Source organism: Syngnathus acus, chromosome 10 (genome assembly GCF_901709675.1).
Source record: "Syngnathus acus chromosome 10, fSynAcu1.2, whole genome shotgun sequence".
Classification (NCBI taxonomy): Eukaryota; Metazoa; Chordata; class Actinopteri; order Syngnathiformes; family Syngnathidae; genus Syngnathus; species Syngnathus acus.
Window position 1 is genome coordinate 17,713,273 of NC_051095.1, and position 20,218 is coordinate 17,733,490.

The window sequence follows — 20,218 nt, forward strand, 5'->3', positions numbered from 1 at the left end:
TGCACGGAATGGCAGACAGCTGACTGACCTCACGAGCGTTACATCGCCTTGAGCTTCCCACAGATGCCTTGCAAAGCGCCTTGGCGCACAGGCGCCTTGTAACCACGGAGAACGTGATGAATGCTCGGGTCTCGCGAGCTGGGTACACAACAACCGGGTTCATGTGCTCGGTTTCGAGCCCTTTGAAAGCCACCTGTCATTTGATGTTAAGCCGAACATGTCCTGCAGGGCCAAACTCCAAATGTACTCCTTCAACATCACCTTTATCATCCTCCTCTTTTTCTTCATGCACCCATTCACTACAACTCCTGCCATGCTCTCAGTCCATTTGTCTGGCTTATCATCCGGTGAGTGCTTTCTGAAGTGATCCATTTGCGTGTGGATGCCAATTTATCAAGCAGTCGGTGCATTGATCAGGGTCCAATAGTGAGAACCAATCCTGTACATGCTTGCAATTCTACACCTCGATTAAATCTTTAGCCATAACCCAGTACAAATAAATAACGGGCTCTGACCGGCATAGTTTGATGCGTCGCAGCCAATTGAATTAACTGACAATAACTTTGGCGGAATTCATGCGTGTGCATGTTTGCAGAACGGTGGCTATATGTGAAGTGTTCACCATGAAATTTACAGAACGTGTACGCCAAACCTCATGAAATTATTGAATCCGCAGTGGCTGTGACTGGCATATTTGAGTTGAAATATGCTCGTGCATGAAATTCAGACAGATGGCATCGTAGCTGTAGCCGTCTGTCATCCAATCACTTATGTGACTGCAGCAATACTGCAGCTATCACATTAAATTGGATCTCATCAAAATTGCATCTAATCTCATTGTGATTTCTTACCGCTAAAGAGCAAAAATACAAATGGGAGACACGTCACAATAATGTTGCATAGTCATGGAGAAAAGCTCTACGGAGTAAACAATTCCTGATGTCATGTCCGTTTTGAGGTTTTTTTTAAAGGAAAGCTAAGGTCAGCTGATCTTGATTGATTGACTGATTGAAATATTGGGGTAAAAAAAAACAGGAACTGCGGTGACAGAGGAATGTGAACCAGGGAGAATTCCCAACTATGACAGAATAGATTTGGGAATGCATGATAACATCCATGGCCTTTTTAAAGTCTTGTGTCAGCCTATAAAATAGCGTCTTCTGACAGTTCAACAAATTAAATCTGAAATAAATGTATGCAGGTAAAAAACATAGTCAGTTGTCATCATTTGCTAATTTATATTTTTATGGTTGTGTTGTTTTGCCCATGAGACCTTCTTGTTATTTTAGTCTTGATTAATTGCAGAAAAGCTGTGTCCAGTAATTTCTTTCTTGCGTAATATGCAAGTTAATAAGAGAGAGATACTATACTATGGTGTGGAGGGCAGTTGTGCTTTTCTGTAGTGCAAAGTTATCAAAACAATGTATAATTAACAATAAAATATAATTTTTACTTTTGTAGTACACTACAGATTCTTTACTTTGTTCTTTTACTTAAAGGACTTAAACTGATACTTCTAAAAATCATTGCCTGTTTCAGTCATCTAAATTAGTGGTGCAATGACAAGCTTGCTGTTTGTTGGTCAGCATCCATTTTGTACAACTTATCAGGTCATGATTTTTTTCCATCAAATAACTTACATATGTTGGATGGTTTAACCTTTTTTTCTTAGCTTTGAAAAATAATAGGATGGCTTTTGTATTCGTTTCTGGACCTGCATTTCTCCTGCATATCAAGTTAATAGCATCACGGGCTTAGAGTTGGAAATACAACTGCTGGGATTCTCAGGTCCACTTAGCCTTCAGGAGCCATATTGACACACTGTTATTTCGGTCAATAAGTCTTTCTGAGCAGAGGCCATCCTTACCCTTGAAGACGGACTGCATGTGAAAAATGAGATCGGGATGGGACCTTGCATTTTTATCTGAAAGAGCCTTAAAGGGATGTGAGGATGGACAAGGCATGCGGGGGAAGAGAGAACAGGGCGATGCACTTTCTCTAACCTCATCTCAGCCTTGCTAATGCAGTAGTTAACAATAAACCCCAGTATTGGTTACACTGAAACATAACACGTCCAAAGCCGGAGTACAATGGCTTCATTGATAGACGAAACAAGCTGAACTCTGACCCCTTGACCGAGTTTATAGCCAAACATGTTACCCTCAAAGTTCCTGCTCCTAAGAAGCAGATTATTTACCATGTGTCAGTTACCAGGTTGAAGTGCAAACTACAATGCCAAAGCAGCAACACACTCAAGATATACATACTGTGAATGCATTTGATGAGCGGCACTTGTAGAAAGAATATCAATAACAAATCCCTTAAATAAAATATGGGGTATATACAACAGCAGGACATTTGAGAAATGTTGGGGAGTGTGAGGTGCTGTTCCTGTGGTGAGATTTCATAAAACTTTAATAGATCAGGTAAGTTATTATTTCAGGAGCTCTGGCTTTAAGAGAGTGTTTACTAGCAGCACGGTTCCAACTGGATCAAATTAAATGGGGATATAAATATTTACTACACAGCCCTCAGCACCTCGCGTCACGCGCACGGTTGGCGACCGACAAATAACTTGCCCTCTTTAGATTTCAGGAATGTTGCCTTAAATGATTCATGCTTGGTGTTAGTGAGATCACATCAGTCTGACGGGATGAAGGAGCACAACTGTTCATCTCTCTCTTACCCAAACATTTCACAGGTTTAATATGCAGCCAGAGCAATATTCCAGTTTTGGAATCAGAGTCGGTCAAATGGAACAAAGTGAATTGCTGACTGATGCCTTTGAGCCTTCGTTCTTGTTTGAAGTGGCTTCCCCTCCCTTCTAGTTCAAAATATATTGTCCAGGGATGCGATCAAATCTGGCAGCTATTGATCCTTTCCCAAACCAGACATAAGTCTTAAAAAACATGTTAACAATTTCAGGATGAGTACTTTAATTGTACAGGTCTTTGAAAAGCCCCCTCAAACCACAGCACTGCAAAGTGAATTTGAAGGAGAATCTCAACAGTATCAAGCCAAGTTCTGTTTTAATGTTAAGTTCTCTGAAATTATACCAGAAACAACATCAGACTGGATGCATGAAAGAAGCTCGATTTGGTGAAAGCCTCAAAAGATACATTACGTCATTTAACTACTTTTTCATATGCGTTGTAATATTTTCCAGAAAGTATCAAATAATTTACCAATAAATCAGTGAGAGAGCCTTCTTCCTTGAAGCTCATTTAAAGAGTTCTGTATTCAGAAGGTACCTCATTTAAAACAATTACAATTTGCAGCCTGTGACCTGGAAGAGGGACTCCCCCAAATCCAGTCACTTCTCAAGGTCTCTTATTTTTTAACCCAGATGGGTTTTTGGGAGTTTTTCCCTTGCTCACCTGCGGATTGCCATCAGATCATTTTTAAATGGAGGCAAGCCCTTTGAGACTTCTTTTGTAATTAAGTCCATGTTTTCCTGTATGACCTGTTAAAAGTATGCACTTTTGTTAACCAATGAAAAGCTTTATATTTTCTGCCAGACACAGCCTTCAAAATATACCAAGCTGTTTTTATTTCGTCAAGCTATAACACATTATGCATTGATGTTTTAATCAACCAGATCAACAACCTTGGATTATGAAATTTACCAATGTTTTAAGCAGATGACTGTATATTTTCAATGAACTGAGTTTGATTGAAATATGCAAGTAAAATAGGGAGGCTACATTTGCCTTTAAACTTTTAATTATGCTGATTTAAATGTAAAATGCAAATTATTTCTTTGATGACTTTGCAAGCGTGGTGGAAATGTCATTTTACCTTAACACATAGTGCTACAAGCTGAGAGGAACATGCGGTGCCTTGATAAAGTATTCATACATCTTAAAATTATTGACATTTTGTGACCTTACAATCACAAACTTGAGTGTATTTCAGTGAGAACACAAAATAAAAGCTAATTATAAAATGGAACAACAATAATATTAAATAAATAACTACATTTCAAACTTTTAAACAAATGCAAATGATGTTTTACTAATTTTACTAGCTTGTTGATTTAATCAGCGTTACCTGACCCCAGACAAGGCAGTCAGAGATGGATGAAAAGGAGAGAATCTGGTCTGAGTAAATATTTCTAATCCTCAGCTAATAAATATACTGGAAGTACTGTAAGGTAGTTCTGCTTTCATCTGTGCAGCTCACCGAGGTCCGGGTATTCATGCCCGGGCAAAGGCGTTTTAATGTTCCTTAAAAGTTATTTGTCAATGGGGAGTATCAGGGGTGGGGGATGGAGTGGTTGTCTGGATGTCCACAGTGCTATTACTTTCAACATCACCAGAGACACTGAGGAAAAGGGGTTTCGACCATGATACTTTTCAATAGTTTGAAGGAGGGTAGAGGGAGATTTCGGAAAGCTGACTAGACTCCTCGAAATCAATAACTCCTTTCTCTGTCTGTCTCTCTCTGTCTCTCTCTCTCTCTCTCTCTCTCTCTCTCTCTCTGTCTCCGTCTTTCTCTGTCTCTCTCTCACTCTCTTTCTCTGAGACAACTAGTGTGGCATTTGAACCAGATAAAACAAGGCTTCCCCTCCACCTCACCTCCAAGAACTGAGCACTTCCACTAAATCCCTATCGGTTGAGAAGGATACAGATGAGTCCATCTAAATCCCCTTCTGACTCAGCTCTATACCCCCGCTGGTCAAAAAAAAAAAAAAAAAAAAAAAAGAGGAAAAAAACATAAGACCATCTTAAAAGGAACGGTCCAATCTATGTAGGTTAATACTCACTGTTGCTTCATTTAGCTCTGTTGCAAGCCCACTGGGGCAGCTGTAAAAAGTTCTGGGAGCCAGAAGGCACAAAAGCTTTTATTTATTTATATGAGCAAGAATATATAGCAGAGAGAGGAAGCAAACTGGTGCAAATGATGTGGAAAGAAGAGGGAGTTTGAAGATGTTATCTCATACGTACATTGTAGGATACTAACTGCAACAGAAAGGAATTGGGTGGACAACCATTTTAAGTGTGGCATAAATGAAATATACACAGACAGAATACTGTCACTAATAAAAATCCTCTTCAAATCTGCCACTTCAGGAAAATGAAAATGGCGGGGAATTCAAAGTCTTGTTTATCAGCAGCTACCCTAGATGAGGACGGATTGTAAACACTTTTTATTCTTTAGAACTAAAGAACTAAGGAAAAAAGCTAACTATACAAACGAGTGAACTAGTTTGTGTTCGCTGGCCAGCATTTAACAATCTGCTGCAAAACGGTCCCGTTCTGAATATGATATAACTGCTATGGCAGCATTCAAACAAATAAACTACTTTTATTTCACCACCTCCAAATGCAGTAACATTCTCAGTTAACATTTTTACTTTGTTCAATAACTGTTAAGGCCACAAGTTTCAAAGGATGTCAGCGGAGTGATAGAATACTGCAGTGAAAGAAATTAATATGAATATGAAAGGTTGTGAAAAGTGTGTTACTGCTGGGACATCTCTATCAAAGAGACGTCATTGCATTAATCAGCAGTAATCAAAAGTAGTTCTAAAATGTAGATACAATTATATTTAACACACTGTTGTAGTTAGTTCATTTTACGAACCTGTGGCCTGTGGTTAAATGCTTCTTCGTCCAGTGGACGTTTAATTCTCTGAACAATTTTTGAATAATTTTTCCTTCATGTCAGCTCGGTCTCTCCCTCTGGTCGCTGATGATATTGTAATACTAATTATAGCTAATTGTCCTACGCTGAATGGATTTAGTCACGTTGCAAATGATATGCCATTGGTCAGTGTCACATTGTTTCCACAGAAAAATTCGATGGGGGAGCGGAAATTTGCACAAATGAATGTAATTAAGAAGCACATTCATTACTACTAATAGCATTTGAGAAGCCTCACAGTGAAACCGAGATCCAAATAATGAATGTAAGTTAACTGCACGTAAAGTCTTGTCAAATAATGGTGAAGGGTAAAACACACAAAGTTAAACTGGTGTACTGTGGTTGGTACTGCTTTGCTCCAATCACACTAATAAAGCCTTCCCATGAAATCCCTTTATTCTTGGGCGGATTGTGTCTAGACAGTTGAATTCCAGTCTAAAGTGTAAGCTCACTATTGGCTGTGAGACAATAATGGCTAGAGGCTTGAGATGAGGTTATAAAAAAAAATTCAAAAAGGAAAAAAAAAATCACATAGTGCCAGTGTTTTTTTTCCACCAGATCAACTGATTTTTTTTTCCATACATAAGGGGAAGTGTAGTCATAAATCAGTCTGCTGTAAACTAAGTCGAAAAGCTACTATGAACATTTTGGAGGATTCAGAATGTTAGCACCACATACAAACAGCAAACCTATAATCAGATTATTAGTCTACCAGCATCAAAAAGGATAAAATGTGCTGCAAATGGTTCACGCACAATATTACACATAGTAAAACTGATTTAGATATAAAAGGGGAAAAGAAACATTGATTTAAATCTATTCTTAAGATCAAGCAAGTCTTTTCATAATAAGTTGAGTTTATAATTCACTGAAGCCTATAAAAAACATAATCTTATTATAGTTGCAGTGTTTAAAGGGACTTAAAAACGGGATGGTCTTATTTTAATAGCAGATTTAGACCTTAGACAGACGAAGTGTAAGCTGGTCATTTGAAAGCCATATGCCACAGATCAAGCTATGGTACTGCACGGCTAGCCCCCACTGCACTACCCCCACCAACACACACACACACACACACACACACACACACACACACACACACACACACACACACACACACACACACACACACACACACACACACACACACACACACACACACACACACACACACACACAGTTACAGCAAACTGCATGCTTCGCAAAGGCACTAATTAACATTGCATATCATTATACCCTGCGAGTGTTGCAATCTGGCGAAAAGGTACTGCTCCAAAGCTTTGTGTCTGATTGTTTTGAAGTGTCTCGGATTTTCAAGATTTCAGCAATTTCTTGACATGCAAAATAATGTAACCATTTACGTAACTAAAGCAACATTCTTTTAACTAATGAATAATACACATTTAAAGTCAGATGAACTTTATTTCCAGTGCATAGCCAAACAATAATGCATGCTTAAAGAGAGAACTACTGTCACAATACTATGACAAGGGTTGCCTATTGGACATACAATTACACATCAGTTGACATCCAGGTGTTTTCGACACCCAAAATATCCTGCTTCTATACTTCACTTACTTAAGGCATCTAAAAACTACGCTCTCAGAGTCTGCTTTGTGGGAAGAATGTTGACGGCTCAGTCTCAAGCCCCCTCACTATCCATTTTTCAAACTTTTTTGAAGAACCAGTTTTATGTTTTAGCTCAGCATGAGACTTGGCTTTACTGTTTTTATGTTTTCACTGTGTTTGTTATTAATTAATTGTTGTTGATGAAGTCATAAACAACAATAAATGCTGAATTTTGCTCCATGTGCAGCACATTGTATGGAGCCCTCTAAATACAGTTGAGTTGAATTTAAATATATTTAAAGCATATATTTTGCACATGCAGTCTGCACATAGTTTTTTTTTCCATATCTAAAATAGCATTTTTGTCATACATCTGGTTAGGGGGTCCATAGTCCTCTGTGTCCCTCCCTTCAATTGTCAGCCCATCCAGCATTTAAGTTGCCCATCACCGTTTTACAATATACAGTATGTGGAGCCACAATGGATATTTTTTCTGTGATGGTTCAATTCAGTCGCATGCGGCCATGTCGCAGGTTTGTGCAAAGCCTTCAGCATAATAGGCACCTTTCAAAACATTCTCACCTCCGATCGAGTCAACATGCCAAGGATCCATCTTGAGTTGTTTTCGTGAACAAGGAACTAGACTTGTGTGAAGTTCTGCTTCTATTAATAGATTAGATCAGCAAGATGGAATCAATTTGGATACAAAACAATAGAAACTCATAGCTTGTTTTTTTATTTTGTTTTATTTTTTCATTGAGGGACCTACCTACAGTTTTGATGTGTAAATGGCTTTCTAGCCACTGGCGTACTTAGTACCGTATTTTCCGCCCTAAAAGGCGCACCGGGTTATAAGGCGCACCTTCAATGAACGGCCCATTTTAAAACTTTGTCCATATATAAGGCGCACCGGATTATAAGGCGCATAAAATAGAAGCTATACTGCATCAAACTGAGGTTGACTAGGGTTGCGGTATGCATCCACTAGCCAATAACCAACGAGCCCTCTGTAAACAATCGCGTTTCTCAAACGATCTCCTATAAAATGATCAGAACGGACTAAAGTTCGATCTAACGCATTGGTACTACTTACCTATGTTTCCCTTCCATATCGATCCGTAGATTTACTCGAAACATTAACAGAGCAGCCTATTTTGACATGAAATAGCCTGGTACGTATAGCAGCTATCGCAATAGCATTAGCCATCCGCAAAGTCTCACGAGCCTCAGCTCGCAATCTCCCATGAGCCTCAGCAAAGTGTAAACAATCGCGTTTCTCAAACGATCTCCTATAAAATGATCGGAACTGACTAAAGTTCGATCTAACGCATTGGTACTACTTACCTATGTTTCCCTTCCATATCGATCCGTAGATTTACTCGAAACATTAACAGAGCAGCCTATTTTGACATGAAATAGCCTGGTACGTATAGCAGCTATCGCAATAGCATTAGCCATCCGCAAAGTCTCACGAGCCTCAGCTCGCAATCTCCCATGAGCCTCAGCAAAGTGTAAACAATCGCGTTTCTCAAACGATCTCCTATAAAATGATCGGAACCGACTAAAGTTCGATCTAACGCATTGGTACTACTTACCTATGTTTCCCTTCCATATCGATCCGTAGATTTACTCGAAACATTAACAGAGCAGCCTATTTTGACATGAAATAGCCTGGTACGTATAGCAGCTATCGCAATAGCATTAGCCATCCGCAAAGTCTCACGAGCCTCAGCTCGCAATCTCCCATGAGCCTCAGCAAAGTGTAAACAATCGCGTTTCTCAAACGATCTCCTATAAAATGATCGGAACTGACTAAAGTTCGATCTAACGCATTGGTACTACTTACCTATGTTTCACTTCCATATCGATCCGTAGATTTACTCGAAACATTAACAGAGCAGCCTATTTTGACATGAAATAGCCTCGCGGGTACAACAGCTATTCGGTGACGCCCCCTGACTACAGTTGCCGTAATGCTGGGAAGCGATGCGACCTTGTAATTTACTAGTCGTACTAAAACGTACTGAAACATTTTGGCAGAGCACTGTGTACAACCAGTATGGATCAACAAATTCATCAGTTGATCCATATATAAGGCGCACTGGCCTATAAGGCGCACTGTCGGCTTTTGAGAAAATTTTAGGTTTTTAGGTGCGCCTTTTAGGGCGGAAAATACGGTAATAAACACACATTGGTAAAGTAGATATTCACAAGCTAAATAGGTCAAAGTAATGCTGGCTTTTCAATATAAATGAAAACAAGTTATTGATTATCCTTTTAGTTTCCTTTGCAGTTCTGCAAGCTCTACAAACAACTCTGAACTGTACTGTTTACTGAGATGCCTCAATTGTCCAGCTGTGTCATCCAATGGTAGAGCCCTCTAAAGAAGGTAATAAAGAGATGCTAAGGTAATAACAGAAGCATTGATTTACAATGCATGTCTAAGTATTTGATTCCGCAAATAATACAAATACATTTTAAATGTTACAAAGGTTTGAGTTGACCTGGAATGATTCTTCCTCCTGTTGGTATGAATGTATGAATGTAAGCATATTGCACTCATTTTCCTTATTAAATGCTCTGTGCACCTCTAATTTACAACCTATTTATTGGTCTCTGCTTTCACTGTAATGTTGATTTACCACTAGTTTTTTTGTTTTTTAATCACAATGACGGTGTGTTGTTTGGGTTGATCTACTTTTGTAAACATTTGTAATGAGGTCATTATTAAACATACTTATCTGAATCTTATATTTATATTATATCTCTATATTATTTTATATGATTTTCTTTACTGTGTCATGCAAACTGGAACAAATGCTGTTATTCTCTGTAAAAACATCATGTTGTACACCATTTAAATGATAAAAAATGTTCAATAATATTAAACGTGTTAACTGCATGTCGAAATGCCCTTCCAGTTGTATGGTCTTCCATTTAAAATGGATGTGCTTTAACAAATATTATCTCACCAGCGAAGTGGGCAGGTGGGTGTCATATAAGATGTTTACGCTGTTGAATATCAACGACGTGGTGGACAATTCAGTCTATATGTGTTAATTAAAATATTCTGTCACCATGGTGAATATCTTAAAGTGGAGAGGTTTTATCACCCACTGGTTGTGTCTTTGTTCTCGCATATAAAACAATTCACTGCATCACAGGTGTGCAAGTGAGTGGGAATGTCAACTTGTCTTGTAAATATAAGATTTCTTGGCACGTTATATGAGTCTTGTATCAGAAAGCAACACCCCAAAAAAAATCCCAAATAGGTCGGACCTTTGAACGTAAATGAACTGAAAGCCATTGACGGGATGTCACCCATTTCATCTAATGTCGAACAAATATATTCACAATCACACTCGTGTTGACACCCCAGGCCCAGACCTGTCAGCGCAGATGCTAGGGGGGCTGATGCAACCAAGGACTGTTGTCTGACTTACAGAAATGGCACAATGGCTATGAAGTGTATGAAAAGCAATTTAATCCTACCTGTCATGCAGATTTGAGCGATACAGTGGATACACTTCCTGCAATATTGCGCATTGACCACAACGGATAAGACTCGAGCCACAGAAAATGTAACCACGCGCACTGACCAGAATAAATATTTGTATCGGTACAGTATGTGCCAATGGCAAATGAACAGGGAGCCATACATGTATCCATGCTGAGCAGTATTTATGTTGATTCCGCACTTGTATCACTCCTAGTTGTGTAGCAAAATATTGGGTGTGCGTCTGCTATACCGCCTTTTCCCGTCAGCAAATTAATTATGTTCTTTTTTTAAGTTTCTTTATGTTTGTGACTTCAATGGTCTATTTTATGGCGAACATCAGTGGGCGGCAAAATAAACAGGGACAGCTGTCCTGTGAATATTTTGATTCATCTCAAATCAACACAGAAATTAGCATAACTCTCCTCCAATTGGACAGTTTAGTGATGCATACTGGTATTTGTAATACTTAAAGCAAACAACTTTAAAGTGGCAATAGCTGAACACTAAAATGATCACGAAATACTTATTTTAACACTCAACGATGGAATAATAAATTACGGCAAATACAAATTACAAATGCTCACCTGGAGGAAGCCTGGTCAAAAGAAAATCAATTATTCTTCATTAAATATAAATATAATGGCATCCTTAAATACAATACAAATTTACAGTAAAGGTCATTCAGACATATAAATCATTATACTAATTAACCATTTCAATTGAAAGAGTGACAGTTACACACCCCTTTAGTTTAATAATCAAGGTTGCAATGCAAAAGCATCTCAAAATCAAAATACACGAAAAGCAAGGACTCACTTGATTCCGGGTCGGAGTTTCCATCTCCCTCTGTGCGACTGTTAGGTGATGTTTGCTCGTAATACTCCTCATGGGGGAAGCTGAGCGGAAGGGCCTGGGAGGTACTGGCCGTACTACTTGGCTCTGGATCACCCAGCCCACTGTCACTGCAGCTCTCCTGGGAACCATCTGGAAGATGGAACGTCACTCGGCGCTGGGTCTGGGAACGCGGTAAAAAGCAAGAAATGTTCAATAAAAATCCCTTATTCTTTTAAATGGGTCATAAAAGAGCACTAAACAATCGTGATACGTGTTTTTTCGGTCTTAAGTTGTGCCTGCATTTTTTTTGCGGGGGAAGAAGGGGGGAATGTTCCACTCTTCAATACGTACCTTATATCAATGCATGGGGTGTGACGACATAAATATTTGATGTGTGTTAAGGCATGAACGTTATGTTCAAACGTATTGTACGAGAGCAGATAAAAAAATTCATGGACAATTTTGAATCAAGGAAGGCCAAAAGGAAGCACTTGTGAAATAATGTACCAACCTAGTCCCTGACATAAAAGAAAGGAAGTTTGATAAATAAAAAAAGTCCTATTCACTGCAAAACGAATGACATTTATTTCATCAGTGAAATACAAGATTTTAGTCTTAATTTTAATTGGAATGTTCTGCTACTGTATTATTTGCTTGCAATTCAATACTTTCCTGTGCGTTTATCGTGTGTGTGTGTGCACGTGCGTGTGTGTGTGCGTGCATGTGTGCATGCGTATATGTGTGCGCGTGCGCAAGTATGTGCGTGTGTGTGTGTGTGTTTGGGGAGTTGGAGGCGGCAAAGCAGGATCTCACACAGGGTGCAATTCAAGCTCGGGCTGCTACCGCTCAATGAGATTTCCACAATATCATGCTGTGACCTTTCTTTTGAGCCAAGAAAGAGAAGATGCTTCATTTCACGGCATCTTCAAACATGTTAGTGTTTCTCAAGAAAACAAACCCTTTACAACCAATCGTAGCATAAAGGCACACCAGGTAATCTCCATTGCTGGTTTGATTTTCACTTTTTTCGGCGTTAAATTGTTTTATATATTGTGTTTTTTGTGCTTTAGAGTTTTTTGAACTGAGCGTTTAAGAGAGAGATGAAAAAAAAAACAGTGGGATACAGCGAGAGTGGTTTATTCTGACATTGAGGTAACACCAGCATTGTCACAGTCATTATGCTGTGTCATGAATTCATGTCTTCACACAATTCCCCAGGTAACATCATAATGCATCACGCCGCTGTGGTGTGGGGACGTAAAGAAGACATAAAATGTAATTACACCCTTGGCTTCAGTTATTGCTGTGAATTTTAGTCATCCTATTATCCAAGCCAATAAGAGATTTTATTTTCAGTTGCAAATTCAACTGGAATGTAAATGACTATCTAGATTTTCATCATTGATATAGCAACAAAATTATATCGTCGGTGCTGAATTAAAAACAAATTAATACATGCTCCTTTTTTCTTCAAGCTCCTTAGGGGGTGTCATACATGTTTTTCTCAACCAATATGTTGCAGAGATAACCAAGCTGTTTTTCTTTGATAGGACAGAATTAGGAAGGATGGATAGAATAATGAAGGATGTGCATTATACATTATAACCTGCCAAAAAGGAAGTGTGACTGAGGACTCTCGGATTTGATGGCAAATGACAAAAAAATGTCAAATTTGATTCTATTAATGTAATCAAATCATTAATAAACTAACAAATAATTATTTCATTGTTTTTTTATACTAACATTACTTGTGCTGAAACAAAAGAATGAATGAACAAACGAATGAATGAACAAATGAATGAATGAACGAACGAACGAACGAATGAATGAATGAACGACAAATATGTGGCAAATAGAATAAAATAATGAATACAGATGTGATTTTTTTAACTCTGGAAAAATTGATTAAATTGCATTTCCAGACAAATCAGTAAAAACACAAACTATAAACTGTCCCTGAACAGACTAATAGTTTGAGTGCCATATTAGGATAGGTTTTTTTTAAATTGCCTTTAAATTGCCTTTACATTTTTTCGCATGTCAGTTGAAAAATTGGTCATCATTTTCTAACCCTTTACCTTCAACCACTTATAACGGTCTACCATCCTTAGCAATCCCCCCGGCAAGTGAATTTGCAAGTTAGTTCAATATTGTAGGCTCAAAGTTAGGTTTCATATCGCAGTTTATGAGTGCAAATTAACATTTTATTTCTTATTACCACACATTGGAAAGCAGAACTGAGAATCACAGATTTTAAGTTGAGCGGAGCTTGGGCTGGATCCGCAAATGGTCATGTGAGTGCACGATGTTTTACCTTCCCCAGGAGCAGACTTACTACAGCCCCTGGAAAACGTAAGACAAAAAGCGCTTAAGTTGATGGGTCGATTGAAGAATACCACAAGGCCAGATTTGATAGGGTAAACCCACATGAGTGTGTGTGTGTGTGTGTGATGTGATGTGAGAGTGCGTAAATGATAGTGGGAAAATCTGCATAGCCAAAGAAGTGCACAACCATTTTCCTTTTCCCTTTTATGTACAGGAGTATAGCTCTTACTGTAGGTATAACACATTTGACCACTACAATTGTAGTGGTTAGGCTTGGCAGAGGTATACAGATTGTTTTTTGTTTGTCTTTGAAAGATGACCCAAAAAAACATTGCAGTAATTTGTGATGAAAATGAAGAATGGCTGCCAACATGTGGTATTCCCTCTCTCTCTCTTTCAGGCTTTTTGAAGCAGACGAGGTTTAGAAACAACACCTTGTTGGCTAAATCCTATAGCTGTGTGTGCCATGCATGCCGAGGGTTTCAAGGCGTCTAAATATCGTGTCGTTCTCAAACAGCTTTGACAGGTGTTTCTCAAATGAGCAGAGCGTGTACACAGACACAGAGCCCAAGTTCTGGCTTAAGAAAGAGCCCACTGAAGACGGCTTGGCAGCATTACAAAAAAAGCATTCTTCCTCTCCACACGATTCTAATTATTGGAAACGTGTTTCGGCAATGGCATCCAGAATCTATTAGAACAAACAGCTGTCCGTGACAATTAGGCCGTAATCATTTTGCATAAAGGAGTGTCTTCCACTATAAACTGCTGTTTCTTCAAGCATATTGAAGATGGTTCCAGGTGATAAAAATAATTTAAGTTAATGACATTAATTACAATTAAATTCCATTAATGGCTCTTGAATAGTTATGTTTTGCTACGGGGTGAATCAAATCTTAATGCTAAACGACAATCATTAAAAAAAGAAAGAAAGAAAAAAGCATTCACAGAGAAGTCAAGGTGAGTGTTTTACTAAGCGCTATCATTTATTTAAAGAATCTGCCAGAAATCCATAAAGCAAAGACAAGCTGTGGTAAGAGATATCAAGACCAAACAAAGCCTGTTCAGCCAGATAAAACAGCGCCTTGAGAAGTATGTACACAGAGATAAACTGAACAGGAGCGTGTGTGTGCCAAGTTCTGCCACAGAACAAGCCAGCCAATCCAAAACATTCCCTCTAGTAACCGTCCGGGCGAATAGCAGATGGGGCTGGATTCGCGGGTTACCGGATTAGAGGTCCGTCATACTTAGCTATTGACCAAGTAGAATCCGCTTGCGTCTTTAGTAGGGCACAGCCTCTGTATTATTGCTAAATATACTTTACACCACACTCTTACTCTCGCATGTCTCACTATGAGTGATAAACAGCATATTTGGTCGCACAACGCCATGACTACAGCTTGACATTTTTCTAAGGACACCATACCTCCTAACCTCCTCCACCGACAAAAACATCTTTGCAGTTGTCTCAGAAAGCTTTTTCTTTTTGCTTTCCAAGAGGCGTTTGGTGATATCTTGCTGCATGTGTGTGAAATGGACAATTTAACAAGAACAGGAAAAGAGGTGATACTGGCATGTGGGTCCGGAGATTATGACAAATCAGATGAATTATTTATCAATTTATAGCTGTATCATGTTATTATTACTAGTTCCGCTGTAGAAATGAAACATGATTTTGACTTGGATACAACACATGTATTGAAGTAAACAGCTCAACTTCACTCAAACGTCATAAATGTTTGATGATATTGCTCTTTTTTTAATAATCTAATATCTCCACAAATTTAGCATATAAAACTGTTTTACCTGAAACTGAAAAGCGCAACCCCAGTGCATTGTCCATTTGAATCTACATTATTTATTTATTTATTTATTTATTTAATCACGGGTGTACGTATATTGCATCTACTGCCGATCTATTCTCCTTTCTTATTTTGTTTGTTGTTTTTGTCTTATCCGATATTTATATTGTCTGTTTGTTTATTTATGTGTCATGTCTCGTCCCCAGTTCTGTGTCTGTGTGCTCGCCCCTCCCTTCCGGTGTGCCCTTGGTTAGTGTAATCACACGCACCTGCCTCTCGTTACCTGTGTCTTATTTAAGTTCTGTTTGCGTGTCACTCTAGGTCGGAGCATTCTGTCACGACGGGGTGGAGGAATGGAGCGAGGACGACCAAATGCAGCTTGGACCAGGGTTTATTGCAGAAAACTCAAAGGACAAACCCGGCAAACTGACGTGACTAAACAAAACCAAAAGGACTGACCGCCAAAGCGTGAAACAAAAGACAGGAACAAAACAAACCGCGTGACAGTGAGACATGCATTGTCCACACATCTCGTGCAATGCTCCGACGGCGAGTGACACGCAAACAGAACTTAAATAAGACACAGGTAACGAGAGGCAGGTGCGTGTGATTACACTAAACAAGGGCACACAGGAAGGGAGGGGCAAGCACACAGACACAGAACTGGGGACGAGACATGACATTTATGTATTTAATTATTAAGTCATACTGCTGGCACCTCAATTTCCCCTCAGGGATCAAAAAAGATAGATCGATAGATCGATAGATAGATCGGTAGATAGATCTATCAATTGATCGATAGATACTTTTAAATTGATAGATACTTTTAAATCGATCGATCAGCAGTTTACAGGGGAGACCCTGAAATGGTTGCCAGCCAATCACAGGGCACACATCGACAAACAAGCATTCACACTCACACGTACGGACAATTTGTAGTGGTCAATTGGTCTACCACACATGTTTTTGTAATGTGGGAGGAAACCGGAGTGCCCAGAGGAAACCTAGGCAAGCACGGTGAACTCCACAAAGGAGCCGAAGCTGGAAACGAAACCACAACCTTTGCAATGTGAGGCGGCATACCACCCTCTTCTTAACCTCACAACTGTCTCATAAACAATCCCATTCATCCTAGCAGACTTTCTTCTATCACTTAACACCCTTGACGCTGACAATCTGAATTTGTTTTTACAAATGAAAATAGTTTGGGAGTGTTTATAATAATATGCCTTGATTGCTGCCTTTTAGTCAAGGTGAAAATTGACAGAAATTGTAATGCCTCTAAACACCACATTCTGCGATATGAAGTATCATGCTTTATCCATGCTTATAAAGGATGCATAAGGAAGAGCACAGTAAGGAGCCTATGAATGCATGACTTACATTCACAGATGTTATCTTCCCAAGTTGACAGGCCTCCTGCAAGGACAGAAGAAGAGTCGCTTTAGATCAGCATCTGACTGTGTCTGACAGAGAATTTACAATGTAAATTAATACCAGGAGCCAACAAAGAAAACCTGCGTCAGGAACTTTTCAGCTCCCCTAAAGCGACCCAGTTCAACAATTGACAACCTCATAGATTTAAAGCAGCGTCTTTGTTTTTAGTTGGAATTGAGGTTTAGGATATATATTGATTTCTCATTCTGGGTGCCAAGCACATTTTGTGAGCCATGAAAGCTACCTCACCAAGTACACAATCTCACACTGAAATGCAGCGAAAGGAAGGGAGGGCAAAACCCAACATCCTGACACTAGCCACACATTTGACACTTTGATAAAGATGTTTTCTCTACATGTCAAAGAAGAAAGTGAACGGAATATCAAGCAAGACATCAAAAATGAACAGTACACACAGACAAGCTTCTAAATTGGGAACAAAAGACACCCGCAAGCCTGCAAAAAAAAGAATAAAAGCACCATCTCCCCGAGGACTGAGATAACTCACAGAGAGATAAGTATTTAATTTTTAATCACCATTTTCGTTGTCTTTGTACTGTGTATAATAATCAGAGTGCATGACTTGATTTGTTAAGAAAATAGAAATCGAGACAGGTAGAGCCACTTAGACAAGGCGAGCAGGACTGATGAGCCGGAACGGTACAACAATGACGAGGAAATAAGTTCATGTCAACATGAATCAGTGTTGGAGGTAAGGCATCATTGCAAAAGGTAATGCATTAAGTAGTATATATTTTTTCTCAGGCAAGAACAATGTAATACAATGTAATATGACTTTACAATGTGTGACTTGATGTGTTTAATGCATTTTCAGGATTACAAAAAAAAATCTGTCAAATCAGTCTATCGATTTTGTATGTAGCAACTTATTTTCTTCACTCTGATTTTGAACACTGAAGGCATTTCTTCACTCAGGATGGATATGCGTAGATAACAGGTGAAGAATCAAATTTGAGCTAATTTGACCTGCTCGCTCGTGGGATAAAAAGACCCAAGCCATGGTGATGAAAAGGTGCCCCCTCACACATGAACAGCTCATATTTTGCATTTGCACACTTTGTATGCCAATGTACGTATATTACATAAGGCAATATAAATGCATGTAGCTCAAATAGCTTATTTGCATGTCGGAGACATGTAGTTTTTTTCCACGTATACAGATATGTTCTGACCTTGTTTCCTGTATTTGGTACTGTACACATCATGGTTTAAAATCCAGCACACTATCACATGACTTGATGAGCATAATTAAAGTAATATGTCATCGCGATGGCATATGCATTTGCATTTCGAAGCTTGCTAACGTTTGTCAGATCCTTATTTTTGACAAGTGGCTCATTTGCATCCACTGACTGGTCATTTTAATTCAGGATTTTATTTAAGGCAAGAGCCAGTTGTTTCTTCTCCAAGCAATGTTTTATTCAACATCTCGTGACACACGCATCATTTTGGAGACCTCACCGTCCTATTAAATATATGGTAATGTACACAAGGTATGTGAGAAGGTGACCTCTACATTCTCTACATTCAAAAGCAGTTCGAAGTATATAATTTTGATTGCTTGAGACCGCGCCTGACTTTGGTCCTTTATTCTTTTGCACTGGGCACTGACCTTTTGTATGTGAATGCCTCTTAGACAAACAGTTTCAGAGTTGGATAGAGTTCGGTTTCCGTTAAGTGCTTTTGTTGGGTGAGCACATCAGAGTGGATGTCTTCGCCGGCAAAGTCACTCCAGTCTTTGATCACTCCAGGCACTCTGATCATTAAAATATTTCATAAATAATTTATTAAACCACCAGACCTCATTGTGCTCTGCTTCTGTAGCCCAATTTTTTCCGTTATGGATAAGGTGAAGCAGGCAAGGGTGAGGTTATTATACTATCATTAAATGTATATTTAAATATTTAACACACGTACACTCACCGAACATTCCATTAGGTATTAGGGCCTCTAATGAGATCCACTACAAGAGTCGCATACATATTTCTACTTTCTAAAAAAAAAAAAATGACCACAATCACTCTAGTGCTTATTTTACTCGATTATTGGCTACGTTCCAAAAAGCCCGCAATAACTGAAATCCGTGAAGTTGAGGTTGATTTTTCAAATGTTTTTAATTTATTTATTTTATTCCGGGGGGCTTTATTACGGCGTTAGGAGTCCCCTTCCACCTGCATACAGTTCCTTCTAAACACTTGTTATACTTACCGTAATTTTCCATGTATAATACGCCCCATGTATAATACGCACCCTAAAAATGGCAGGTCGATGCTGGCAAAAAGCCTGTACCCATGTATAATACGCACCCAAATTTTGACTCTTAAGTCCGTAAACGTAAAATTATTTCAGAAAAAAGATCATCTTTGGGAACAACCGGATTTTTTTCTGCCGGTCAGTATCACTGCGCATGCGCTAGCAAACTCGATAGCGAAGAAATGTTTCGGATTTGTGTAGGGTACATTGTGACAGCAAACGAGCAGGTGATCGAGCAAGCGTCTGATACAAGAGCATTGTGTTCGTATGGAGCGTGTTTGAAGTGAACGGCAGAGAGGAAAGGAACAAGGCAAAGTGTTGTGAAATAAAATATTACCTGTAATACTCATTTAGGTTTAGAACTGAACTCTCGCTCTTTATATAGCTGACGTGTCTTGCGCATCCGTTCTGCGCATACTGTCATGGCGGCCTCCGTATGATATCCGGTCTGCGATGGAGATTAAAAAACAAACAATATTTGACAATAACACACCATCAAGGATTGCACCATCGCATCAAACGATGTGTCGTCAATTATGAATTTTACTGACTAAGTGTGTTGGGCAGGATGGCTGAATGCGATGCGCGATTGACAACAAACAAGAAGAAAGGTGATTTCAAGTTTTATTTCGAGGGAGATTTTCTTCAAGAATTGTTGTACCCATGTATAAATGCGCACCCCAGATTTTAGGACAATAAATTAGTTAAATTTTGCGCATTATACATGGAAAAAGACGGGAATAAATTTAACTTTTAAAATGCTAAGGCCCAGGGCCACCGTGTCACCCTGGTTAGCATGTCCGCCTCACAGTTAGGAAAGTGCAGGTTTGATTCC

General features: G+C 39.0%; 1 protein-coding gene across 1 annotated transcript in view; it reads right to left on the reverse strand.

Moving 5' to 3' along the window:
• The window catches only part of pcdh11 (protocadherin 11), a 141,250-nt gene that overhangs the window by 45,936 nt on the left and 75,096 nt on the right, over positions 1–20,218 (reverse strand). Inside the window, exons 5-6 of the mRNA XM_037261414.1 lie at positions 17,056–17,091; positions 11,531–11,729 (exon numbers count right to left, since the gene is read on the reverse strand). Of these exons, the coding sequence (XP_037117309.1) occupies positions 11,531–11,729; positions 17,056–17,091 (235 nt within the window). The remainder of the gene's footprint in view (positions 1–11,530; positions 11,730–17,055; positions 17,092–20,218) is intronic.